Source organism: Podarcis cretensis (assembly GCF_951804945.1).
Source record: "Podarcis cretensis genome assembly, chromosome: 18".
NCBI classification, from domain to species: Eukaryota; Metazoa; Chordata; class Lepidosauria; order Squamata; family Lacertidae; genus Podarcis; species Podarcis cretensis.
In genome coordinates this window covers 8,827,749-8,855,045 of record NC_137188.1, presented here as the reverse complement: position 1 = coordinate 8,855,045, position 27,297 = coordinate 8,827,749, and the positions used below count along the sequence as shown (strand labels likewise).

Below are 27,297 nucleotides of genomic sequence, written 5' to 3'. Positions count from 1 at the left end.
TGATAAGCGGCTTAGCAGCTTAGGAAAAGGGCGAAAAAAGCGGGGGGAAACCGCTGGAACTTGCAAGATTTTTTCGTCTTGCGAAGCAACCCCATAGAGAAATTCGTTTAGCGAAGCGCCTCCAAAACGGAAAACCCTTTCGTCTAGCGGGTTTTCCGTCTTGCGAGGCATTCGTCTTGCGGGGCACCACTGTAATAATTTAAACTTCCAGAATTTCCCCCCAGACGTCACTTCTGCCTTTGATATCCCAGTAATGTCCTGGGAAATTGCAGACATACGGCGGCCCTACAGTGATGCATTTAAGCATTTCCCATTTCTGCACATTAAATCATTATACAGTGGACGCTCGGGCTGCGAACGTGATCCGTGCGGGATGCACGTTCGCAACCCGCAGCGGCGCGTCTGCGCACGCGCGGGTTGTGATTTGGCATTTCTGCGCATGCACAAAGCATGATTTAGCGCTTCTGCGCATTTGCGCGAGCGCCGAAACCTGGAAGTAACCCGTTCCGGTACTTCCGGGGTTCGGCAGTCCGTAACCCAAAAAAACTCAATATGACTGTACTTAACATAGCAGAGGCCCTTAGAGGTCTTTCCGTGCCGTACTCAAAGGTACTGGGGATTGTTACCGGAAAAATCCGAAGGCTCCCTTGGACAAAAAGTAAAGACACCAACCAGAGTAAATTGGAGCAAATCAGCAGCCTGTAGGCTTGGCCTTTATTGACTGTTGCAACAGGGTGCTCTCCTCACTTGCAGGTGAGAGGAAAGACACAGAAAAATGGTGTGCAAGACCTTATAAAAACTTTTGAAATTCCCATCCTCTAGGTCAAGCCCACCCCCAGAAACATCATGCATACATTACAGAAAGGAGGGGTTGAGGGAGGAGTTGTGGTGGTAACCTGAGTGTCCTGTCACCTGGCTGGTTCCCCCTTTCCCCCTCCCCATGAGTACCTTCCAGGTGACAGAGGGGAGTTTGCAGTTTCCTGCCCCCAGAGGGAAGAGCTGATTATTGTCCTTTGTTCCAGTCTGTGCTGAATCCACTCTCATATCCAAGTTCTTTGTGATCTTGATGGTCTTCTGTCTAGGACCATCAGGGTTGGCATAGCAACTGGGCAGGGCTCCTGTGGATGTACTGGTATGCTCACGGATTATGGCTGCCCTGTATCAAACCTTCCCCATTTTGTAGTCCTTCCTTCATGGAGTAAAATAAAAGTAAAAGGTAAAGGTAAAGGTACCCCTGCCCGTACGGGCCAGTCTTGACAGACTCTGGGGTTGTGCGCCCATCTCACTTAAGAGGCCAGGGGCCAGCGCTGTCCGGAGACACTTCCGGGTCACGTGGCCAGCGTGACATCGCTGCTCTGGCGAGCCAGAGCCGCACACGGAAACGCCAAAATAAAAGTAGAACAGTGCAAATCCGATGCATGGTTGATTTTCTACGAATTTATAACAGAAGCGTAGCGTATGTAGTGTGTGTGTGTGAGTGTGTGTGAAGTTTGTACAAACTGAATGATGGGTGGGGGGTTCCTGCTACAGGGTTGAATCCTGAACCTTTTGCACACCAAATGTGCTCTGACAGGGAGTTTACAACCTTCCTGCTGCCTGGAGAAACGGCTGCTTGAAGTTTGGGGTGAGCACAGGCTTTGGAAAATGGGTTTTCTGAATACTTCCCCCCCCCCTTCCCCTTGCAGATGTGAACGAGTGTGACTTAAACCCCAACATCTGTCTTCACGGAGAGTGCGAGAACACCAAAGGATCGTTCATCTGCCATTGCCAGCTGGGCTATTTTGTCAAGAAGGGCACCACCGGTTGTACAGGTACGTCGCCAGGTGTTCCTGGCTAAGCCCTGCTCTGCTTCTCCTTTGCCTCAGCAGGTGAGGCAGTGGACATGCTGGACCAGTTCCTTGCGTCCGTAACGGACTGGATGAGAGTGTTGTTCCGATCAACGTTGAATAAAGCTGTAAATATGCTCTCCTGGCTGAATCTTCCGTTGTGGAAACTCTGGAGCTCTTGAAATCTTTGCAGATGCTAGTTTTGGAAGTGACACCACGGATGGTACAAGCACTTCTGGAGTATGCTACATGTACAACCACTGTCTGTTTGACTGGTTGTGCAAAAAGCAGACGACAGTAAGCCTAAGTTCCTGTGAAGCAGAACTCAATGCTCTGTCATTTTCACTCATGGATTGTGAATGGTTGATGCAACTGTTTCAGGACATCAGAGTTTCTGTGAAATGTCCTATACAGGTGTATCAAGACAATAGATCCTGTTTGGCTTTGCTGAACTCAGAGAGTTGCAAGCAAAGAACCAAATACTTGCAGATTAAGCTACATCATGCAAGAGAGTGTATTCAGAGAGGACTCATTCAGGTGTCCTACATGCCAGGAAATGAAATTCCTGCTGATCTGTTGTCTAAGGTTGTTAACAGAGAACAACTTAAGGTTTATGTACAGAGGTTGCAGTTGGGTTGAACCACAGGTACTACAGGTTCCACGGAAAGGGGGAGGATGTTAGGATATAGTTCCGTTCCACCTTAAAAGAGTCAGGGATGATTGTTGTGTGTCACATGCCTGTTTACTTCCTGCTTACTGGGAGTTTCCGTTTTGTATATACCGTATTTTTCGCCCTATAGATACCGGAACGTGCCCCGGGCTTCGGGATGCAGGCTGCTATCCGCAAGCCTGGGGAGCCTGGCAGGAACTCCCACCGGGCTCCCCGGGCTTGCGGATAGGAGCCCGAAGCCCAGGGCGCACTCTGCTGCGCTCCCCGGGTTTCGGGCTGCAGGCTGCTGTCCGCAAGCCTTGGGAGCCCGGCGCGACTTTCCGCCGGGCTCCCAAGGCTTGCGGAGAGCTGCCTGAAGCCTGGAGAGCAAGAGGGGTCGGTGAGCATTCGCCCCATAAGCCTGCATTCGCCCCATAGGACGCACACACATTTCCCCTTCATTTTTGGAGGGGGAAAAGTGCGTCCTATAGGGCGAAAAATACGGTAGTTTTTGTTCTGGCTGTTTTCCTACACACGGATGCAGGCAGTCATGTTTTTCCTTTGTTCTGATCAACGTCGAATAAAGCTGTAAATATGCTCTACTGGGTGAATCTTCCATTGTGGAAACTCTGCAGAAAAGGTGTGCACGAGTCTCAGAATGTGCCTGAGGCTCGTGTCGCTAATTGGCTGATGCTTTTCTACAGGAGATCGGGAGATTGTCCGGAGACGACATGGAGGCTGCCTGATGCCTTCGTCTCCCTGGCAGTATCCCAACAGAGAGCCAGCAAACTGAAGCTCAATCCACATAAAACAGAGGCACTGGGAGTGGGCGGTTCCCTAGACTGGATGGGTGGGAGATCGCCTGCTCTTGGTGGGGTTAAGCTTCCTCTGAAGGAGCAGGTTGGTAGCTTGGGGTCCTCCTGGATGCTTTGCTGTCGCTCGAGGCTCAGGTGGCCTCAGTGGCACAAAACGCCTTCCATCAGCTTCGGCTGGTGGCCCAGCTACGCCCCTATCTGGACAGGGATGGCCTAACTACTGTCGCCTTTGCTCTGGTAACCTCAGGGTTAGATTACTGCAATGCGTTATACTTAGGGCTGCCTCTAAAGACAGTTCGGAAACTTCAACCGGTGCAGAATTCAGCAGCCAGGTTGCTCACCGAAGCAAGACGGTTTGAGCCTATTGCACCTATCCTGAACCGACTGCGCTGGCTGCCAAGGAGTTTCCGGGCCCAATTCAAAGTGCTGGTTTTCAGCTATAAAGCCTTAAACGGCTCAGGACCGCAATACCTCAAGGACCTCCTCTTTCCATATGAACCTACCCAGACCCTGAGATCATCTTCCGAGGCCCTTCTTCGTGTGTCCCCTCCTTGAGAGGTCCAGAGGGTGGCAACACGAGAACGGGGCCTTCTCTGCAGTGGCTCCCCGTCTGTGGAACGCTCTCCCCAGGGAAGTTCGCCTGGCGCCTTCATTATACAGTGGTGCCCCGCAAGACGAATGCCTCGCAAGACGGAAAACCTGCTAGACGAAAGGGTTTTCCGTTTTGGAGGTGTTTCGCAAAATGAATTTCCTATGGGCTTGCTTCGCAAGACGAAAATGTCTTGCGAGTTCCTGCGGGGTTTTTTTCCTCCCCCTCCCCTTTTTCTAAGCCACTAAGCCGCTTATCAGCTGATCCGCTAAGACACTAAGATGCTTAACAGCTGATCCGCTAAGCCACTTATCAGCTGATCCGCTAAGCCGCTTATCAGCTGATCCGCTAAGCCGCTAAGCCGCTAATAGCGCTAAGCCGCTAAGCCGCTAATGGGCTTGCTTCGCAAGACGAAAAGACCGCAAGACGAAGAGACTCGCGGAACGGATTCTTTTTGTCTTGCGAGGCACCACTGTACACCTTTAGGCGCCAGGCAAAAACATTCCTCTTCAACCAGACTTTTAAAAAAAAAATTAAAATCCACACTTTCCCTCCTTCTCCCCTTGCAGATATTGACGAGTGTGAAATCGGAGCTCACAATTGCGACATGCATGCCTCGTGCATTAACATCCCCGGGAGTTTTCGGTGTAAGTGCCGGACGGGCTGGCTCGGCGATGGGCTGAAATGCAACGGTGAGTTTCGCCATTTCTGCATATTCCATACATTTTTGTATCCATTCTTCCTTCAATGGGACTTCTGCTTCTTTACACATACATACATACATACATACATACATACATACATACATATATACATCATGCGAAAGGCTGGGCTGGATGAATCCCAAACCAGAATTAAGATTGCCGGAAGAAATATCAACAACCTCAGATTTGCAGATGACACAACCTTGATGGCAGAAAGTGAGGAGGAATTAAAGAACCTTTTAATGAGGGTGAAAGGGGAGAGTGCAAAATATAGTTTGAAGCTCAACATCAAAAAAAAGAAGATCATGGCCCCTGGTCCCATCACCTCCTGGCAAATAGAAGGGGAAGAAATGGAGGCAGTGAGAGATTTTACTTTTTTGGGCTCCATGATCACTGCAGATGGTGACAGCAGCCACGAAATTAAAAGACGCCTGCTTCTTGGGAGAAAAGCGATGACAAACCTAGACAGCATCTTAAAAAGCAGAGATATCACCTTGCTGACAAAGGTCCATATAGTTAAAGCTATGGTTTTCCCAGTAGTGATGTATGGAAGTGAGAGCTGGACCAAAAAGAAGGCTGTTCGCCGAAGAATGGATGCTTTTGAATTCTGGTGCTGGAGGAGACTCTTGAGAGTCCCATGGACTGCAAGAAGATCAAACCTCTCCATTCTGAAGGAAATCAGCCCTGAGTGCTCACTGGAAGGACAGATCCTGAAGCTGAGGCTCCAAGACTTTGGCCACCTCATGAGAAGAGAAGACTCCCTGGAAAAGACCCTGATGTTGGGAAAGATGGAGGGCACAAGGAGAAGGGGACGACAGAGGACGTGATCATAGAATAGAATCATAGAATCATAGAGTTGGAAGAGACCACAAGGGCCATCGAGGTGGTGGGACAGTGTTCTCGAAGCTACCAGCATGAGTTTCTACAAACTGCGGGTGGCAGTGGAAGACAGGAGGGCCTGACGTGCTCTGGTCCAGGGGGTCACGAAGAGTCGGACACAACTAAACAACTAAACAACAACAACAACACATACATACATACATACATCGGGCATTAGGTTTAACCCCATAATCCAGTTCTCACTAAGATCATCAACCCCTGTTGAGTGTGCACGTTAGGGAGCTTAATGACAGAATCCTGACGCACAGAAATCTAGCATGTCAGGGAGAGGGACTGTAGGCCGACCGCTTTTTGTTTTGCACATGCTAGATTTCTGCATGCAGGGTTTTTGCAGCCTTGAACTTGTGCAGAGTGCCTCGCTTTCCACCTCCAAACAGCACTTACAAATCAAACATATCGCGTGCGGCAGGTTTCTGAGTTGGTTTACGGGAAAGGACCGTGTCTGTCCTTAGGGAAGAAAGCAAAAAATTCAGGTGCGCCTGCAAATGAGTTGGGGGATAAGCCTGAACTGCAGTGTTGCGTCAATGAGGCTGACGCTGTCTCCTTCCTTCCCAGACCTGGATGAATGTGCAACGGAGGCGCATAGCTGCAACCTCAACGCCAACTGCCTGAACACCCCAGGGTCTTATCGGTGCGCCTGCCGAGACGGTTTCAATGGGGATGGTTTCTCATGCTCAGGTAAGACAGCTGGGCTGGGGTTGGGAAGGAGCCTTGGAGCCCGGGTTTTTGCAGGATCCGTTCCCGCCGCGGCTGAACAGGGGCTTTCAGGAAAGGACTTGGCTGGAGTGTGTGTGACGAGCAATTCTTTTTATATATACAGTGGTGCCTCGCAAGACGAAAAGAATCCGTTCCACGATTCTCTTCGTCTAGCGGCTTTTTCGTCTTGCGAAGCAAGCCCATTGACGGCTTAGCGGATTAGCGCTATTAGTGGCTTAGCGGCTTTTAGCGGCTTTTAGCGGCTTATCAGCTTAGCGGATAAGCAGATAAGTGGCTTAGCGGCTTAGAAAAAGGGGGGGGGGAAGGGGGAAAAAGTCGGAAAAACTCGCAAGACATTTCGTCTTGCGAAACAAGCCCATAGAGAAATTCGTTTTGCGAAGCGCCTCCAAAACGGAAAACCCTTTCGTCTAGCGGGTTTTTCGTCTTGCGAGGCGTTCGTCTTGCGGGGCACCACTGTATAATAATTTATTTATTTTTTAAATAATATTTATTAAAGTTTTAAATGTTACAAAAAAGAGAAAGAGATAATTCCAAGTTAAACAAAATCTTAACAGCACATCACAATAAAGAAAGAAGAGAATAGGGAAAAAAAGAAAGAGAAAAAAAATTATGAAAAACAGAAAAATAGAAACAATTAAAAAACACAACGAACCTTCCCATAACTTATCTTTCATTTACTTGTTTCCTTGACCTCTTCGCACCTCCCTTTTTTTGTATTCTAGTTCGGTTAGCTATTTCCGCAAATCCTTTCCATCTTTCCCAATTTTTATCCTATAATTTATCTTAATATAATGTAACTTTACCTTTCCTCCTTTCATCCATTAACAGTCTATTTTTACTTAATCCTTTATAATATTTCCGCTAAAGCCACATAACTTCATTCCAGCCTCCTTCTAACATTCCTTAATTTTACAATGTTTCTGTAAATAAACTTTAAATTTCTTCCAATCTTCTTCCACCGACTCTTCTCCCTGGTCTCGGATTCTGCCAGTCATTTCCGCCAGTTCCATGAAGTCCATCACCTTCATCTGCCATTCTTCCCGTATATATATAATAATTTTTATTAAGTTTTCCATTTTAACAATCCAATCAGATCACATTAAATATTCCAAATTATACAAATACGTATCATATAGTCCAAATATTTTGCCAAATTATACATTTTTGTTGGGGCTTCCCATGCTTCAAGTTCAGTGGGGTCCAATCATCTTATGTTTCTACTGCCTCGAGTTTCCAATAGTTCCTTCTTCAAATCTTCCCGTTGTTATCCTTCCTTCTTTCGTGGCCTCTGAGCTGTTTCCACAGGCGAGTTGAAATGAACAATAATATACTTCTGTGTGAAATTTGTATGACTCTCCCTTTTTCTTTTTTTTTTTGCAGCTGGTAAGTCTATTATTAGCAGTATATCCTCACACACTGGTGTTTATGCCGAATCAATCCAAAAGTCCTCCTCTGGTGGCAGACGCCATCTTCTCTCAGTTCTGATGAAATAAAATCTAAGCGTTTGCTCCTTAATTTGCTCAGACAGGTTGCATCAAACATTAGTCTTTCCAGAGGAGTGTAATGTACTGAAGTTCTCACCCTGGGCCAGCAGGGGCATACTGTAGATAGTTATGCAAATGAAGGATCGAAAGTGACGTTCAGTGATTGGATAGTTTGTATGCAAATGAAGGATCGAAAGTGACATTCAGTGATTGGATAGTTTTAGAACGTTGCTACAGTTACGTTTTTCTGGAGCTCTATATAAGCAGGCTGACTGAGTGCTTCAGTTCAGTTCTGTTCTGGCCTTTGAATAAACAAGAGCTGTTTGAAGAATCGCTGTGTCGTCTGATATGTTCACCCACAACTTAACAGGAAGGTTTGCCAAATCGGACTTGAAGTACAGATATAATAACAAATTAAGAGCTCGCTTCCCCCTAGGACTATTTATCTCTGTAACTCGGTCTATCCCATAATGGCGGATCCCAATTAAATAGCGTGTCACAGGAGAGTCTTTTATCTTCTTCCAAATATTTCAAAGAACAAAGGCTTTAGTTAGTATTATTATTTCAACACAGTTTATATTTTCCGATCTCACTTGTTGTAAGTAATGTCGACGGTTCTGGGACGAGCGATTCTCAGCCCAAGAAAGACCCCTGACCTCTCCCTGCCTCTCCCCAGATGTGGACGAGTGCGCCGACAATGTCAACCTCTGCGAGAACGGGCAGTGCCTCAACGCCCCCGGCGGTTACCGTTGCGAGTGCGAAATGGGCTTCAACCCCACCGAGGACAGCAGGGCATGTCAAGGTAAGCAGGGGAATGAAGTTATCTCCGCTTGCAGCCTTGCGGAGCGGCCTGGCTGGAGCCAAACACTTTGCAAGACCTCAGCTCCTTGCCGGGTGGTGCTGGAGAGGCGTTTCCCAGCTGAGGTGAGTTTTGAACCCAAAACTCGCCAGCAGAGTCTTAGGTTTGGCTCTGTGAGAGTTCATCCGAGAGATAACACCGGTCTTGAAAGAACTACACTGGCTCCCAGTACGTTTCCGAGCACAATTCAAAGTGTTGGTGCTGACCTTTAAAGCCCTAAACGGCCTCGGCCCAGTATACCTGAAGGAGCGTCTCCACCCCCATTGTTCTGTCCGGACACTGAGGTCCAGCTCCGAGGGCCTTCTGGAGGTTCCCTCATTGCGAGAAGTGAGGTTACAGGGAACCAGGCAGAGGGCCTTCTCGGTGGTGGCGCCCTCCCTGTGGAACGCCCTCCCATCAGATGTGAAGGAAATAAGTAGCTATCCTATCTTTAAAAGACATCTGAAGGCAGCCCTGTTCAGGGAAGTTTTTAATATTTAACGCTGTATTGTTTTTAATACTTGATTGGGAGCCGCCCAGAGTGGCTGGGGAGACTCAGCCAGATGGGTGGGGTATAAATAAATTATTATTATTATTATTATTATTATTATTATTATTATTATTATTATCCACACATCTGTTTGCCTCATTGTTTCCCTCCAGTAAAATCCATGGAATAATAATAATAATAATAATAATAATAATAATAATAATAATAAAAATTCACCCTATCTGAGAAATCTCCATTTAAAGCCGTCCGACTTGGTGCCTGTCGCTACCATCTGTGGGAGCACGTCCTCTTTTTGTCTGCTCTGAATCATCTGACCTTCAGCTTCCTTCGGATAATAATAATAATAATTCATAATAATAATTTCTCATTTATACCCCGCCCATCTGGGCAGCTCCCAACAAAATATTAAAAGCGCAATAAAACAACGAACATTAAAAACTTCCCTAAACAGAGCTGCCTTCAGATGCCTTCTAAAAATCAGGTAGTCGTTTTTTAATAATAATGCCCCATAGTTCTCATAGAAGATGAGAGGGAGGCCAGCTTTTATCTTCCTGCTTTGTCCGTGCCCCTTAACAGCTCGCAGATTTATCAGGGGCGATGTTTTTGTGCGGAGGAAGAGCCATCGGGTGCTTGACTCATCCCAAAGAGTGTTGATTTCATCTGTGATTCTCTCCCGCCCCACAGATATCGATGAGTGCACCTTCCAGAACATCTGCGTGTTTGGCAGCTGTCAGAACCTTCCAGGGATGTTCCGCTGTGCTTGCGATGATGGATATGAGCTGGACAGGAGTGGAGGGAACTGTACAGGTGAGTTGGGAGGAGAAAGACCAGCATGGACACACAGTGCATTATTGTTAATTCTTCCTCCTCTTCCTCTTCCTCTTCCTCTTCCTCTTCCTCTTCCTCTTCCTCTTCTTCTTCCTCTTCCTCTTCCTACTCCTCCTCTTCTTCTTCTTCCTCTTCCTTTTCCTCTTCTTCCTCCTCCTCTTCCTCTTCCTCTTCATCGTCTTCTTCTTCGTCGTCGTCGTCTTCGTTGTCTTCTTCTTCCTCTTCTTCTTCTTCCTCCTCTTCTTCTTCTTCCTCTTCCTCTTCTTCTTCCTCTTCTCCTTTCGTCTTCTTCGGCGATCCCTTGTAGCCGAGTAACATTGTCTTCCATAAACACGGTTTTAACAGTGAGTCCGTAAGTGACTGCGGAGGCCAATTCTGGATCCACACGTCCTTCCACAGTGGGGACATTGGTTTCCGGGTGGGAGTTGATCCCAGTGAGGGTTTGCCAAGCATGCCGTCCTCTTAGCACGTTTCTCCCTCTCGTCCTGAGTTCGAGCGTCTTCAAAGCCTACGACACCTTTGGCAAAGGCTGTTCTCCAACTGGAGCGCTCGCAGGCCAGTGTTTGCTAGTTGTTGGTGTTGATACTACATTTTTTTAGCTTTGCCTTGAGACAGTCTTTGAACCTCTTTTGTTGACCACCAGCATCACGCTTCCCATTTTTAAGTTCGGAATAGAGTAGTTGCTTTGGAAGATGATAATCAGGCATCCGAACAACATGTCCAGTCCAACGAAGTTGATGTTGAAGAATCATTGCTTTGACACTGGTGATCTTTGCTTCTTCCAGTACACTGGCATCAGTTCGCCTGTGTTCCCAAGTGACGTGTAAAAGTTTATGGTGCATGTACCACCCTGGAGTGACAGTGCGCAGGCAGGGAGGGTCTCAGCCAGCGCACCAAATGGACACAGAATTGACCTGCACCTCCATGGACGGCTGTGGGTCCAAAATGACCCCCAGGCTGCGCACCTGGTCCTTCAGGGCCACAGTTACCCCTTTCAAGAGCACCATTCTTCTATCTATTAAATTATTATGCAGTCTCTTCTTCTTCTTTGGCAATCACTCATAGCCGAGTAAGTCTAAACTTGGTCCTCTTATAAGCAAAAACTGCTCCCTTTCCCTTATGGGGTATTCTGGAGCCCTTATAGAGTCCTTAAGTGGGTTCCCTATCAGTAGGAGACAATAACAGAGGCCAACCAGAGAATATTGAGAAGCAAAGCAGCTAGTAAGCCTGATCTTTATTAAACTGTTGCAACAGGGTCTCCACTCCCCACACGCAGGAGGGAGGAGGAACCCAGAACAATGGTGTGCAAGCCCCTATACAGACTTTTGAAATTGCCTATCCTGTAGCCCAAGACCACCCCCCAAAACATCATACATACATCACAGAAGGAGGCGGTCTGCAGCAGAAATCCTGCCTGCCGGGATACCTGATAATGGTCACTGATTGCATTTCCTGGGCAGCCTGGTCATTTTTTTTTTTTAGCTCCTGAGTCCAGGTCACAGGCTCACCCTATTCATGCACAAATACGCCCTTAAGACAGGATTTGCAAGTGGAAAAGACAATGGGAAGGCTTTCCCCATTTGCCTCCCTTCCTGCAGAGGAAAATTTGGGAGAGTCAGAATGGCTTCAGGATCGCTCTCCCATACTATTTCAGACACATGGTTCATATATTTAGATATGTGCGCATTTATAATACAGTGGTACCTTGGGTTAAGTACTTAATTCGTTCCGGAGGTCTGTTCTTAACCTGAAACTGTTCTTAACCTGAAGCACCACTTTAGCTAATGGGGCCTCCTGCTGCCGCCACGCCGCCGGAGCACGATTCGTTTATTTCTGTTCTCAACCTGTTCTCAACCTGAAGCAAAATTCTTAACCTGAAGCACTATTTCTGGATTAGCGGAGTGTGTAACCTGAAGCGTATGTAACCTGAAGCGTATGTAACCCGAGGTACCACTGTAATAATAATAAATTTTTATTTATACCCCGCCCTTCCCTGTTCAAAAACCGGGCTCAGGGCGGCTAACAACAAATTTAAAGCACTTAATTATAAAAGCAGCGTAAAATACAGTATAAAAACATGAAGAACAATAAAAATTAAAAAATCAATTTAGGGGAAATTTATGAATGTTTCTTCTATATTTGAGACCTTGAAATTCTTATAACGCTTTCACCTTTCAGACATCAACGAGTGTGCCGATCCGGTGAACTGCATCAATGGGCTTTGTGTCAACACACCGGGGAGCTACCTCTGCAACTGCCCCCAAGACTTTGAGCTCAACCCCACGGGAGTGGGCTGCGTAGGTAAGTCTGACCCCCGACATTCGGAGCTCTCCTCTTCCAGGTTTCGCCTGGCAACCAGATAGCGCCATTTCCGTTGGGGTTGGGGTCACTGTTGGCAAATAAGTCCGCTCAACGGTATAATATTTTTGTGTGTGTGAAATATTTTAATTTGTTTTCATTATTACAAATTTACATCCAAACAGCTTGCATAATCGTTTTGTGAGATTCTCCGAATCTCATGACTTCTCCCCGTCCCTTACATGGGTCCTTAAATCAGAATTTAAAGTTATGTATCAGTACTTTCTCCACAATCTCCATTTTCCCAAATTATCCATAGTCTTTACAAGTGTTTCAAAACCTGCCAAGGAGTCCAGTTTGCTTTGTTGTGTCTTCAAATACTTTGTAAAGGGTTCCCATTCATCTTTAAAGTCACAGTTATCCTTGTCCCGTAGCTTGTATGTCAGTTTTGCCAGTTCTGCATAGTCCATCAATTTTTCTTGCCATGATTCTTTAGTTGGGGTTTCTTCGGTCTTCCATCCTTGTGCTATTAAAACTATTGCGGCCGTTGCCGCATACATGAAGATGTTTTTCAGCTTTTTTGGCAGGTCTTTCCCTACAATCCCTAATAAAAATGCTTCAGGTTTCTTTAACGAATGTTAAATGGAACATTTTCTTCAATTCGTTGTAAATCATTTCCCAAATTTTTTTAATTACCTTACAATCCCACCATCGATCCTTGACTTTTAAGGTATTCCCTTCAGTCTGAATTTCCTCTTCATCCTTCACGTTCTAGATACTCGCGTTGGGAACTGCTTCCTGGACACGCAGGATCGAGGCGACGGCGGGATCTCTTGCAGTGCTGAGATCGGCGTAGGGGTCACCAGGGCTTCATGTTGCTGTTCCCTCGGCCGGGCCTGGGGGAATCCTTGCGAGCTCTGCCCGCCAGCCAATACAAGTGAGCAGAGTCCATCTATGTTGTATTGTTTTAATGAAAGGGACGCGGGTGGCGCTGTGGGTTAAACCACAGAGCCTAGGGCTTGCTGATCAGAAGGTCAGCGGTTCGAATCCCCGCAACGGGGTGAGCTCCTGTTGCTCGGTCCCAGCTCCTGCCAATCTAGCAGTTCAAAAGCACGTCAAAGTGCAAGTAGATAAATAGGTATCGCTCTGGCGGGAAGGTAAACGGCGTTTCCGTGCGCTGCTCTGGTTCGCCAGAAGCGGCTTAGTCCTGCTGGCCACATGACCCAGAAGCTGTACGCCGGCTCCCTCGGCCAATAAAGCGAGATGAGCGCCGCAACCCCAGAGTCCACCACGACTGGACCTAATGGTCAGGGGTCCCTTTACCCTTTATTTTAAACCACTTTGAGGTTTTTCCCATTAAACTATAAAGTGGTATAGAAATAATAATAATAATAATAATAATAATAATAATAATAATAATATATGTCACTTGTGCAACTTGGGGGAAAAGGTGGCATACAAATCAATATGCAAGAACGGGGAGCAGGACAGACAAGGCCTGCAAGCCCTCTCTGCTTTCCAGAATCAAATCTCAGTAATGTGCATTTTCCTCTACAGCGGAATACAAGACTCTCTGTCCCGGCGGCGAAGGATTCCGTCCAAACCCCATAACAGTCATTCTGGAAGGTAAGGACAGCCAAGCTCCTTGCTCGCAGCTGGGTTATTCTTCCGGGTTCAAATCCCCGCGACGGGGTGAGCTCCTGTTGCTCTGTCCCAGCTCCTGCCAACCTAGCAGTTCCAAAGCACATCAAAGTGCAAGTAGATAAATAGATACCACTCCGGTGGGAAGGTAAATGGTGTTTCTGTGCACTCTGGTTTCCGCCACAGTGTCCCGTTGCACCAGAAGCGGTTTTGACCTGCTGGCCACATGACCCAGAAAGCTGTCTGTGTACAAACGCCGGCTCCCTTGGCCTGAAAGTGAGATGAGCGCAACAACCCCATAGTCGCCTTTGACTGGACTTAACCATCCAGTGGTCCTTTACCTTTACCTTTTACCAGTGTACAGTGGTACCTCGGGTTAAGAACTTAATTCATCCTGGAGGTCCGTTCCTAACCTGAAACTGTTCTTAACAGTTCTTATTTTAAATTGTAAAACAGAAAATTTAGGGATGCGGGTGGCGCTGTGGGTTAAACCACAGAGCCCTAGAACCTGCCGATCAGAAGGTCGGCGGTTCGATTCCCCACGACGGGGTGAGCTCCCGTTGCATGGTCCCTTCTCCTGCCGACCAAGCAGTTCAAAAGCACGTCAAAAGTGCAAGTAGATAGATAGGTACCACTCCGGCGGGAAGGTAAACGGCATTTCTGTGCGCTGCTCTAGTTTCGCCAGAAGCGGCTTAGTCATGCTGGCCACATGACCCAGGAAAACTGTCTGCGGAAGCGGACAAACGCCGGCTCCCTCGGGCTTTAAAGAGAGATGAGCGCTGCACCCCCAGAGTCAGTCACGACTGGACTTAAAAAGAAAGTAATAATGGGCATGGCTGACTTGGGTCCATTTACTTCAATGGGCCTACTCTTCCTCAGTTTTGGCAATGCCCCTGGTTTCTACCCCACCAGTCGCAACAGGCACTAGCCACCACCGGTCAGATGGGTACCTTAGGGGGCAAAAGATAAACCACACCTCTGGCACTCTTGCCAGCACTCCCCGCCCTCCGGTTTTGACCACCAGAGGCAGCTGCCCCACTCTGCCAAACGACAGGGCCGGCCGTAACCATCGACACCCCTTTTCTGTTCCTTTTCTCTCCTGCACAGATATCGACGAATGTCAGGAGCTGCCGGGCCTCTGCCAAGGCGGAAACTGCGTCAACACCTTTGGGAGCTTCCAGTGCGAATGCCCCTTGGGCTACTACCTGAATGAGGACACCCGCATTTGTGAAGGTAGACCCCCAGAGCAAAGGGTGTCGAATGACTGACTGTCGTGGCTGGGCTTGTGGAGAAAACGAATAATAACTCCCTTGTTAAAATGGGAAGCTGAGGAGTTCCCTCAAACTTCGGGGCACTCCACTGTCTGTCTGTGGAGAAGATAATAATAATAATAATAATAATAATAATAATTATTATTATTATTTATTATTATTATTTATACCCTGCACATCTGGCTGGGTTTCCCCAGCCACTCTGGGTGGCTTCCAACAGAATATTAAAATACAATAGTCAACATTTTAAAGACCACATAAAACGGCATTTGCCTGACGCCTGCTTCCTATAATCTAGGCTGGTGGTTAAAAAAAGCTATTTTACGTCCTCTGGTTTTTAATTGGGGCTGGTTTTTCGGAACTGCTGCTGTTACGTGCTGTGTTCTCTGATGAATTTGCATGTTTTACGACATTTTTTATTTTTTAAAAGGGCAGGGAATTACGTACACATGTGGTGGGGCTGTAAATACGTGGACCTTTTTTTTTTGGCAAAGGGCACTTAAGGAGGTAACAGAAATCACCGGGTTAAAGCTGACCAAAAGTCCAGAGGTAGCCTTATTATCGATTTACGATGGGGTGGAAGGTTCCCGGACTACGAAGGACTTGCTCACAAATTCATTTACAGCTGCACGAATTATGATAGCTAGGAAGCGGAAGGGGCAAGCAGAATATAAAATGGAAGAATGGTATAAAGAGGTGTGGGATATAGCTATTAATGATAAATTAACCTGTGCCGTTAAGGTAAGATGGGGAATATGCAGGAGAAAAGATTTTGAGGAGATGTGGAAGGTGTTTGTAGAAATTTGTACTGTTAAAACTGAAAGGGGTCAAGCCATCACAAGAGGTGCTGGAATTTTGGGAGGCTGGATAGTTACAATGGAACGGTCTCAGGATTTTATTTTCTTGAAGGCGGTGAAGGTCCTGTGTGAGTGTCTGGAGGCGGTTGGAGGATGGATGGCGGCTAACAGATTGAGGTTGAATCCTGACAAGACAGAAGTACTGTTTTTGGGGGACAGGAGGCGGTCAGGTGTGGAGGATTCCCTGGTCCTGAATGGGGCAACTGTGCCCCTGAAGGACCAGGTGCGCAACCTGGGAGTCATTTTGGACTCACAGCTGTCCATGGAGGCACAGGTCAAATCTGTGTCCAGGGCAGCTGTTTACCAGCTCCATCTGGTACGCAGGATGAGACCCTATCTGCCTGCGGACTGTCTCGCCAGAGTGGTGCATGCGCTGGTTATCTCCCGCTTGGACTACTGCAATGCGCTCTACGTGGGGCTCCCTTTGAAGGTGACTCGGAAACTACAACTAATCCAGAACGCGGCAGCTAGACTGGTGACTGGGGGCGGCCGCCGAGACCACATAACACCGGTCTTGAAAAACCTACATTGGCTCCCAGTACGTTTCCGAGCACAATTCAAAGTGTTGGTGCTGACCTTTAAAGCCCTAAACGGCCTCAGTCCAGTATACCTGAAGGAGCGTCTCCACCCCCATCATTCTGCCCGGACGCTGAGGTCCAGTGCCAAGGGCCTTCTGGCGGTTCCCTCATTGCGAGAAGCAAAGCTACAGGGAACCAGGCAGAGGGCCTTCTCGGTAGTGGCGCCCGCCCTGTGGAACGCCCTTCCAGCAGATGTCAAAGCAATAAACAACTACCTGACATTCAGAAGACATCTTAAGGCAGCCCTGTTTAGGGAAGTTTTTAACGTGTGATATTTTACTGTGTTTTTGGTTTTTATGGAAGCCGCCCAGAGTGGCTGGGGAGGCCCAGCCAGATGGGCGGGGTATAAATAAATTATTATTATTATTATTATTATTATTATTATTATTATTATTATTATTATTGCTCTCCCCCTCTAAAACAAGGTGCGTCCTATGGTCTGGTGCGTCCTATAGAGTGAAAAATACCGTATTTAGACATTGGGACCCTCCCATTGACTTTCCCCCTCTCACCCCTCTCTCTTTCTTTCTCTCTCTCTCTCTCTCTCTCCAGACATTGACGAATGCTCGGCTCACATTGGAATCTGCGGTCCGGGGACTTGCTACAATACCCTGGGGAATTATACCTGTGTTTGTCCGCCAGAGTACATGCAAGTCAATGGAGGCAACAACTGCATGGGTACGAAGGAAGGGATTGCCTACCACAGAGGGGAAGGGACGCGGGTGGCGCTGTGGTCTAAACCCCTGAGCCTCTTGGGCTTGCCGATTGGAAGGTCGGCGGTTTGAATCCCCGCAATGACGGGGTGAGCTGCCGTTGCTCGGTCCCTGCTCCTGCCAACCTAGCAGTTTGAAAGCATGTCAAGTGCAAGTAGATAAATAGGTACTGCTGTGGTGGGAAGGAAAACGGCGTTTCCATGCGCTCTGGGGACGCAAGGAAAAGGCAGCTCAGAGCTAGGGAAATGGGACGCAGCACTTAAAAGAATTGAGGACTCGGTCTCATTTAATGTGTCAAGAGGAATGGATGTCATTAATATTGCAGTTACAGTGGTACCTCGAGTTAAGAACTTAATTCGTTCCGGAGGTCTGTTCTTTTTTTATATATATAAATAATTTTTATTAATTTTCCAACATACATTTATAATATCCAATCTAAATTTATCACATATTTTCTCTTTTGGACTTCCTTCAGCCTCTCTAACAATCATCCATTATTCATTTTTTTAATTACACATTTCCTAATTTTTATATTGCATTTTATATACCTTCACCCTCTTATTTTTCTTCAACACAATATTCCTCAAACGTTCACAGAGCTTCTTGAAATCCCACTAGCGTTGTTTGCTCATCACATATACATTTCAAATAATCTGAAAATTTTCCCCAATCTTCGATGAACGTAGATATCTGATCTTCCCCGTTAGTTTATCTAATTCTGCATAGTCCATCAGTTTCATTCTCCATTCTTCTAACGTCGGTAGTTGTTCCTGTCTCCATTTTTGGGCCAGTAGTATTCTCACTGCAGTTACTGCATATTGGAAGGTCTGTTCTTAACCTGAAACTGTTCTTAACCTGAAGCACCACATTAGCTAATGGGGCCTCCTGCTGCCGCCACACCACCAGAGCACGATTTCTGTTCTCCTCCTGAAGCAAAGTTCTTAACCCGAGGTACTATTTCTGGGTTAGTGGAGTCTGTAACCTGAAGCGTATGTAACCTGAAGCGTATGTAACCCGAGGTACCACTGTATTGTGTAAGGGATTGTTATTTTGACTGGAATGTAATTGAGATGAATTGCGATTTTGGAAACAAAGTAAATCGTCAAACCATCAATTCTAGCGTGGGGAAGGGTCACCTAAATTATATAATTTGGCACCTGAACGATTGGGATTAGTAATTGTGGAAGTAATGACATTCCAGACAGGAGTGCCTAGCGTGCTCTGGTCCATGGGGTCACGAAGAGTCGAATATAAATTAGTTATATTCTAATTTGGCATTGTTATAATGAGGCTACCATTGGATTGTTGTAATTGAAAACTAATAAAAATTATTGTCGGGGGGGGGGCATTCATTTAGTCCAGCATCCCAGTGAAAATCCGTAGGATTTAGGGAAGCAAGGGGGTTGTCGCGGAGCTTGTGAGAGGGGGTTCCGCAGGCCAACTAGGCGCAGGAGCCAACTTCAGGGGGCTGTGGTTGCTTTGTTGGTGTTGAGTCATTTAGTCATGTCCGCCTCTTCGTGACCCCCTGGACCAGAGCACGCCAGGCACTCCTGTCTTCCACTGCCCCCCTCAGTTTGGTCAAACTCATGTTCATAGCTTCGAGAACACTGTCCCACCATCTCGTCCTCTGTCGTCCCCTTGTGCCCTCCATCTTTCACAACATCAGGGTCTTTTCCAGGGAGTCTTCTCTTCTCCTGAGGTGGCCAAAGTCTTGGAGCCTCAGCTTCAGGATCTGTCCTTCCAGTGAGCACTCAGGGCTGATTTCCTTCAGAATGGAGAGGTTTGATCTTCTTGCAGTCCATGGGACTCTCAAGAGTCTCCTCCAGCACCAGAATTCAAAAGCATCCATTCTTCGGCGGTCAGCCTTCTTTATGGTCCAGCTTTCACCTCCATACATCACATTGTGGTTGCTTGGGCACCCACAATGATGTGATTGCGGGGGCCAAGCACCCACAAAGTCAATAAGAGACAGGCAGCCTCTGCAGTGCTGCCTCAGAGAGGAAAGCGGTTCAACTCTGCAACCAGACAGCGAGGCATCCTTTTTCAGAGGGGTGGCGGCTCGGATGCCGAGGCGAGAGTCTCCCTGCTTCCGAGTCTGAGATCATACCTATGGAAAAGGGTGCCTTGCTGGCTGTGGAGAGATGGAGGGAAAGAAGCTGCCTCCACAATGCAGACTTGCGCCAGCCTGAACGAGTCTTTGATGAGCCAGTGTGGTGTAGTGGTTAAGAGCGGTGGACTCGTAATCTGGTGAACCGGGTTCGCGTCTCCGCTCCTCCACATGCAGCTGCTGGGTGACCTTGAGCCAGTCACACTTCTTTGAAGTCTCTCAGCCCCACTCACCTCACAGAGTGTTTGTTGTGGGGGAGGAAGGGAAAGGAGAATGTTAGCCGCTTTGAGACTCCTTAAAGGGAGTGAAAGGTAGGATATCAAATCCAAACTCTTCTTCTTCTTCCGCCTCTCCAGATATGAGGAAAAGCCTCTGCTACCGGAACTACAACGACACCTGCGAGAACGAGCTCTCTTTCAACATGACCAAGAAGATGTGCTGCTGTTCGTACAACATCGGGAAGGCCTGGAACAAGCCCTGCGAGCCCTGCCCGACCCCGGCCAGCTGTAAGCCAGCAGCCCTGCACGACATGCTCTCGAAAACCACGCACTGAGTTTTCCGTGGCTTCCCCAAAATCTCCCATAACTTGTTGCTTAGAGTTACCAGTCATCTCTCACACCTAGCACTGCAAGAAGTAACTTTGTCATTTCAGCTAGTCATAGCGGGGAGACATGGATAATCCATTGGGGGACAGGGGGCGGGCTGGTGTGGGGGACTCCCTGGTCCTGATTGGGGTAACTGTGCCCCTGAAGGACCAGGTGTGCAGCCTGGGAGTCATTTTGGACTCACAGCTGTCCATGGAGGCGCAGGTCAATTCTGTGTCCAGGGCAGCTGTTTACCAGCTCCATCTGGTATGTAGGCTGAGACCCTATCTGCCCACAGACTGTCTCGCCAGAGTGGTGCATGCTCTAGTTATCTCCCGCTTGGACTACTGCAATTCGCTCTACGTGGGGCTGCCTTTGAATCCACCACACCTGCCCACCTCCTGTCCCCCCAAAACAGTACTTCTGTCTTGTCAATCTGTTAGCCACCATCCATCCTCCCACCGCCTCCAGGCACTCACACAGGACCTTCACCACCTTCACTGGTTCTGATTAGAAAGAGAGGTAGAGCTGGATATCATCCGCATACTGATGAACACCCAGCCCAAACCTCCTGATGATCTCTCCCAGCGGCTGCATGTAGATGTTGAAAAGCATGGGGGAGAGGACAGAACCCTGAGGCACCCCACAAGTGAGAGCCCAGGGGTCTGAACACTCACCCCCCACCACCACTTTCTGAACACGGCCCAGGAGGAAGGAGCGGAACCACTGTATGACAGTGGTTGTAATGTATTGAGGTATATGAGCAAATCTTTCTTTACTGCTTCCTCTTGTAGCTGAATACCAGATCCTATGTGGCAATCAGGCCCCTGGATTCATCATTGATATTCACACTGGGAAACCAATCGGTAAGTCAGCCCCAAACCCCAGTCTCCTCTGTTCATATTTTCTGCTGATAACATTCCCCTTTGGGCTTTTAAAGGTGCGAATGTTGTCTCTTTGCCAAAACTGAGCTAGCAGGAAAAGGAGATTTTGCGTCAACAACTCTCGAAAAGTCTGCTTTTGCAGTGGGAAAAGTCAAAGGCAATATCTTTTTTTTCCAAATAATATTTATTATTTTCAGTAAATAAGCATGATACAAACGAATTAACAGTAACGAAAACAAACAAAAGATAAATCAGAAAAAAGACAGGAAAAAGGAAAAAAATAAAAATATACAATACAGTATAATGCCACTTAATTTATTACAATTAAGTACCATCCATCTTCATAAACATAGTATTTGACTTCCTCGAGTCTCTTCCATCTGAATTTCTTAGTAATTATCTGTAGCAGTTTCCAATATCAATATTTCGAAAAACCATATCACAGTCATAATCATATTACATCACTTTCCTTATCGTGCATTTTCTTATTTGTAAATTTAATCCCAATTTAATCCTAGGCCTAATTGATTCTTTCAAGTGGTTACATATCTTTAATATTACAATATTTATTCAAATAGTCTTTAAATTTCTTCCAATCTTCTTGATAAGTCAAAGGCAATATCAGGAATTAAAGTCTCAATGAAACGTTCCAGGGTATTTGCTCCTGATTCTCAAGAAACCCAGTTTTCTGATTCTCTTTTCCAAGTTACACATAGTATTTCATGGCTGCTGAGTAAACTCAGTCCTTATGGGGCTGCCAGTGCAACGGCAGACTGGGAAGCTTAAAGCCTGCTACACAGGAGACGGTTTGAAGAAAAGGAAATACAGTGGTACCTTGGTTCTCAAACTTAATCCGTTCCAGAAGTCTGTTCCAAAACCAAAGCGTTCCAAAACCAAGGCGTGCTTTCCCATAGAAAGCAATGCAAGATGGATTAATCCGTTCCAGACTTTTAAAAACAACCCCTAAAACAGCAATTTAACATGAATTTTGCTATCTAACGAGACCATTGATCCATAAAATGAAAGCAACAATCAGTGTATTGTACTACAAAATAAATGTGACAGTATTGTAGATGATGAAAATTATTATTTTTTTCTTACCTGCATTGATGATAGTCATTGTTTGGATTTTATCCATTTCATCCAATTCCACTGTCACTCAATCAATCAATCAATCAATCAATAGCTGAACTGGGTTCCACACAGTCATGAAAACAAATTAACCAAAAATGCCACAAAAACGTACAATAAATAGCAAAAACAAAAGCGCCAAACTTAATCCGTTCTGGAGGTCCATTTGACTTCCGAAATGTTCGAAAACCAAGGCGCAGCTTTTGATTGTCGCAGGCGCCCCGGAAACAATAGCCGACAGCCACATCGGACCTTCAGCTTCTGAAAAACGTTTGAAAACCAGAACACTTACTTCCGGGTTTTCGGCGTTTGGGTACCAAGGCGTTTGAAAAACAAGGTACCACTGTATGAATTTTCTCTGCCCTGTAGCCTGACCAATTGTCACTAGTTGGAGTCAAAGATCTAAAAAAAAAAAAAAAAAGGGTAGGTTCGCACCTGCTGACCAGCTTCTGTCATCATCAATCTTTATTACGATCCAGAGACCCAACAAATCGTTACAAAGCAATGCACAATTCAGACAGCCTACCTCCAGGTTAAACAAGCATTTTGTTCAGAATATAGGGTTCATTGGTTCTTGCAACCACCGATAAAAACTTTGCCACTGCTAATGTTCTAGCGTTTGTCCGCTAGGAACCTGACATAGCGAGCCTCTGATTTTCCCAGGAAAGGTACCAGCAAGGGTAATATCAGTTCAGCCCTGGCTTGCACATATTTTGCACAGTGCAATGAAATATGTTTTATGGAATCGATGTCTTGAGCACACGAGCGAAGTCTGTCCTGGTAGGGAACTCCTCTCAACCTGCCATCCAGCACTGCAGAAGGAAAGACGTTTAGTCTGGCTTTGGTGAAAAGCCTTCGATAGTTTGGTACTGTCGGGTTTTTAATGTAAGAGACCAGCTTCTGTTTTGATTTGAAATGTTTGTTTTGGGCTTCTCAGAAGTACGTAAAGGCAAGAAATGGCAGGAGGGGGTGAGCGCTGGACCGTAATGGCGCCCGCCTGAGAGGGGCCATAACTGCGGTCCGACACGCCACGGCTGGGGAAAAAAGCACTGTCTTATTTCTTGCAGATATTGATGAATGCAGCGAGATCCCCGCCATCTGCACCAATGGAGTCTGCATCAATCAGATTGGCAGTTTCCGTTGCGAGTGCCCCATCGGTTTCAGCTACAACAACATCCTGCTCATCTGCGAAGGTAGGGGCTGTGATTTGTGAGGAGCGGGACCTCAGGCGCTGGGTAGATAGATAATTTATTATGGTCGGAGACCAGCTTATAAAACACACTTGAAGGTACAGTTCCAGAAGGAAAACAGACAATTAAAACAACGTACAACAATAAATTTAAAATTTATAAATGTGATGAGCGTATAGACACTTAAAACTTTGAGATAAACTACGACAGAGAGCTGGCCCAGAGTCACCCCTGGAACCGAGTTTGGGGGTTTTCTTAACATGTTAGAGTTTTTTCGGTCTGGTGGCAGACAACAGAACCACGACACCACGAGACGCGTGTAAAACACTCAAACAAAGGTTTTATTAAAGGTAAAAGGACCCCTAACCATTAGGTCCAGTCGTGACCGACTCTGGGGTTGCGGCGCTCATCTCGCTTTACTGGCCGAGGGAGCTGGCGTACAGCTTACAGTCATGTGGCCAGCAGGACTAAGCCGCTTCTGGCGAACCAGAGCAGCGCACGGAAACGCCGTTTACCTTCCCGCCGGAGCGGTACCTATTTATCTACTTGCACTTGGACGTGCTTTCGAACTGCTAGGTTGGCAGGAGCTGGGACCGAGCAATGGGAGCTCACCCCGAAACTGTGGGGATTCGAACCACTGACCTTCTGATCAGCAAGTCCTAGGCTCTGTGATTTAACCCACAGCGCCACCCGCGTCCCTAAGGTTTTATTACAGCTATACAAAAACAACAAACACAAAGCCTGTGGCTGTTCTCTCTCTGCAGGCAAATTCAAACTGCAACTTCTCCTTCTGTAGTCATCGCCAGCCTAGAAAACCACTCCTAGAACTCGCAGAGACAGTTCTTAAAGTTACAATCGTATTTTCTGTTTCTTTGCAGAATGACTCCTAACACCCCGAGCCGTCGGGGGGAAGTCAGGGAGCTGCACCGCTTTGCTGGCAGCCTTTCCCCCTTCTTTTTGACAGCTCGGGGGAGGCTTGGAAGTTGCGGGGGGGCAGCACGCTGTTGCCCCCTGCCCTCCTGGGCTGCTGGAGGAGGGCAGGACACGGCTTTCTTTGACGGGGGGAGAGCGGAAGAGGGGAGAAGGCAAGATCTTCATCGGATAGCTGCCTGCGCAGCTTTCTTTGATGTGGGGTGGAGGGAGGGAAGGGGAATTTCAATGTGGGAGGGGTTGACAAAAATTATTTCCACGCCGTGTACCACCTAACCTTGCTACGCCACTGTGTATGTGATTGGTGGGGTGCTGGCTCCCCAGTTTGGGGGGTGGGGGGCAGAGGTGGCAGAAAGGGCTGCTTGGAGCATGAAGGCACTGCCATGCCCCAACAAATGGGATGAATCATGTGTTGCTTCCGATCCCCTGCAGACATCGATGAGTGCAGCAGTGGTGAGAACCTCTGCCAGAGAAACGCCGATTGCCTCAACAGCCCGGGAAGTTACCGGTGCGAATGCTCTTCTGGTTACAAGCTGTCGCCCAGCGGAGCCTGCGTGGGTAAGTCGGGAGGCGCTCCTTTGCACCCCGGACCCGGGGGTGGGGGGCTTCACTTGGGGTAGTCGAACAGCCACCTTCCCTTTAACTCCAGTCCTGTGTGATCTCCCGGAAGGAGAGAAAAGGAGGCAGAAAGAAGCCTGTTAGGGGCTGGACTGAGGAGGAATCCTCCTGTACTCGCCAGAGAAAAGGGAGACAGTATAGATTTAGAACAGTGGTTTGCAGAAGGGCACGGTTCAGAGGCTGCAGAGGGGAGAAGCTGGGAAATATTGGGAGAGCAGCAGGAAGAAGAAGATGCACCAGGGGGAGAGACAGTTAACAGATTCAGTGTCTCTTGGAAGCATTCCTGATCCCTGCCACCCTCTCCCAGGACCCAGCGTGCCTTGAGAGTAGGAGAACAGAAAGCTCAGAGGCAGAAAGCACAGATCAGCCGACGCAGGGATGACATAGAATAGGAGGGATGGAGGGGGTGGGACGTTACTCATAGCAACGCCATTGTCTAAGAGAGACTGCATTCCTTCGTCTCTCTCTGTGACTATTGAATAAGCTACATGGTAAGAACTCTTCTGGCTTATCTGCTTCTTGGCATCCCATAAGGAGAGGGATAGGATTCCCTGAAGCCTTGACACAACCTCTTGATCCCCTTACGCTCGATTCACTTGAGGCAACTGTTAACGCACGCAGTCTGCCGGCTGTTGGTTTGGCACACAGAATATCATGCCCTCCAAACATTTATCTGATGAAAATAGGGACATATAATAATAATAACAATAACCAGAAGAAGAAGACAACAACTAATACTACTACAGTAGTCTTCTTCTTCTTCTTCTTTGTCGATCACTCGTAGCCGAGTAAGATTGTCTTCCATTAACACGGTCTTAACAGTGAGTCCGTAAGTGACTGTGGAGGCCAATTCTGGATCCACACGCCCTTCCACAGTGGGGACATAGGTTTCTGGGCGGGAGCTGATCACGGTGTGGATTTGCCAAGCGTGCCTTCCTCTTAGCGCGTTCCTCCCATTTGTCCTGAGTCTGAGTGTCTTCAAAGCCCATGACACCTTTGGTCAAGGCTGTTCTCCAACTGGAGCGCTCGCAGGCCACTGTTTTCCAATTGTCGGTGTTTATACTACATTTTTAAAGATTTGCCTTGAGAGGGTCTTTAAACCTCTTTTGTTGACCGCCAACATTACGCTTTCCATTTTTAAGTTCGGAATAGATGCATGTGCTGTACATAGCGGTTTGCCTCCGGCGCCGCTCAAGCGCCGTATGGACAGCGGTGGGATCCCTCCAGCACCGCTACATGTAGAGGATCCTCCGTTCGCGGCTGCACCGTCCGTATGGCGCTGGAGCGGCGCCACTGGCAAACCGCTATGTGCAGCGCATGTGCGGCGTCGCTACGTACAGCGCATGTGTCGTATGTAGTGATGCCCTACATAGTGGCGCCTCACCCCGGGTGTCACAACGCCTTCGTTCGCCCCTGCCTGAAGGCAGACATAGTTACAGATACACACACACATATATATATACGCACGCACACACACACAGATGTGGATCTACCCCATATGGGTTAATCCCAGTGACTGCAGACTGGAAGTCGCTGCAGCTCACACGATGAAAGGAAGATGGAAGGAGGGCTACGCGCCTTGTGCTTTCATTACCTGCACAGGTAAGGTCACGCCCACCTCTAGTCACATGCAAAAGAAAATAAGTCCCAGCCAGGAGGAAACAGGAAGTTTTCGACTGGCTGGTCCAAACATCCCCTTGCATGTCCGCTCTAGGAAAACAAGGAATGTTGTACTTGACCGCTACTTCGGTATCAGCCCCCCCCACACACACACACTGCATGCCCTTCCTCTCCGAAAGAGGAGGCTGCTCGGTGACTTTGCTTGAAGGCGCAGGCGTTAGGATTCTAGCTTCGTGTTTGCAGTCATGAGATCGTTGTATGTTTTCATTCCACAGTGTGGGAAGTGACAGAGACAGGATGTTTTGGGATTGCTGTGTTCCACGAAGTAGGACTCTTGTCCTTTATCCTTTGTCTTTTTGCTGCCTGATGAGAAAGAGGAAGGAGCAAAATGCTCCGAGTGTATTATATGTAAATAAACGTAGATTAGCCAAAGTGCTGTGCTACTGAGTTCTGTTACGCTGACTGAATAGTCTGTAGATCCCTAAGTGTGTTGTTGCTTCTTGGTATCAGTCGCTGCGATGTTCGGGCTGAAGAAAGCTTTTGAAGCTACAGAATGACAGACCAGGAGCGCTCGCACGTTGAAGAGCCTGTCACTCTAGCATTAGCCATCGTGTGTCTTTAAAGCAGGCTGGGTCTGTTTACAAGCAGCTGGTACACTGCTTGAAGTTTTTGCATTATCCTGCCGCAGCTCAAAGTCCACCCTTATTGCCAATTAATTAGGGACTCACAGGCTTCCCGGGGCAATGAGCACATACCTCTGATCAATCTTCTTGACACGCAGAGACAATAAGCTGCATTCCATTCTTCTGGGCCCATAACCAAAAATGTCAGATTTGCGTTCGACCGTGCGACTCCTTCGGTCGAGTCCTCCGACGTGATTAACGACCTGAGCCTTTGATGAGGCTCCAAGCATGATCCCTCATTACGCAGAGTATCCAGCACACAGGGAAGGAGCCGAGATAGTATGAGCTACATTGCAAAGAGAGTTTTATTTCTAACTACGCAGACAGAAAA

At 47.4% G+C, this 27,297-nt stretch overlaps 1 protein-coding gene across 4 annotated transcripts in view; it reads left to right on the top strand.

Annotated features, from left to right (window-relative positions):
• The window catches only part of FBN3 (fibrillin 3), a 179,171-nt gene that overhangs the window by 107,910 nt on the left and 43,964 nt on the right, over positions 1 to 27,297 (top strand). For all 4 annotated transcript variants that reach the window (XM_079960394.1, XM_079960393.1, XM_079960391.1 and 1 more), the window contains 14 exons: positions 1,686 to 1,811; positions 4,449 to 4,571; positions 6,039 to 6,161; positions 8,361 to 8,486; positions 9,718 to 9,840; positions 12,040 to 12,162; positions 12,935 to 13,096; positions 13,717 to 13,785; positions 14,908 to 15,033; positions 17,059 to 17,184; positions 19,683 to 19,832; positions 20,705 to 20,776; positions 22,993 to 23,118; positions 24,478 to 24,603. In XM_079960394.1, coding sequence (XP_079816520.1) covers positions 1,686 to 1,811; positions 4,449 to 4,571; positions 6,039 to 6,161; positions 8,361 to 8,486; positions 9,718 to 9,840; positions 12,040 to 12,162; positions 12,935 to 13,096; positions 13,717 to 13,785; positions 14,908 to 15,033; positions 17,059 to 17,184; positions 19,683 to 19,832; positions 20,705 to 20,776; positions 22,993 to 23,118; positions 24,478 to 24,603 — 1,701 coding nt within the window. The remainder of the gene's footprint in view (positions 1 to 1,685; positions 1,812 to 4,448; positions 4,572 to 6,038; positions 6,162 to 8,360; positions 8,487 to 9,717; positions 9,841 to 12,039; positions 12,163 to 12,934; positions 13,097 to 13,716; positions 13,786 to 14,907; positions 15,034 to 17,058; positions 17,185 to 19,682; positions 19,833 to 20,704; positions 20,777 to 22,992; positions 23,119 to 24,477; positions 24,604 to 27,297) is intronic.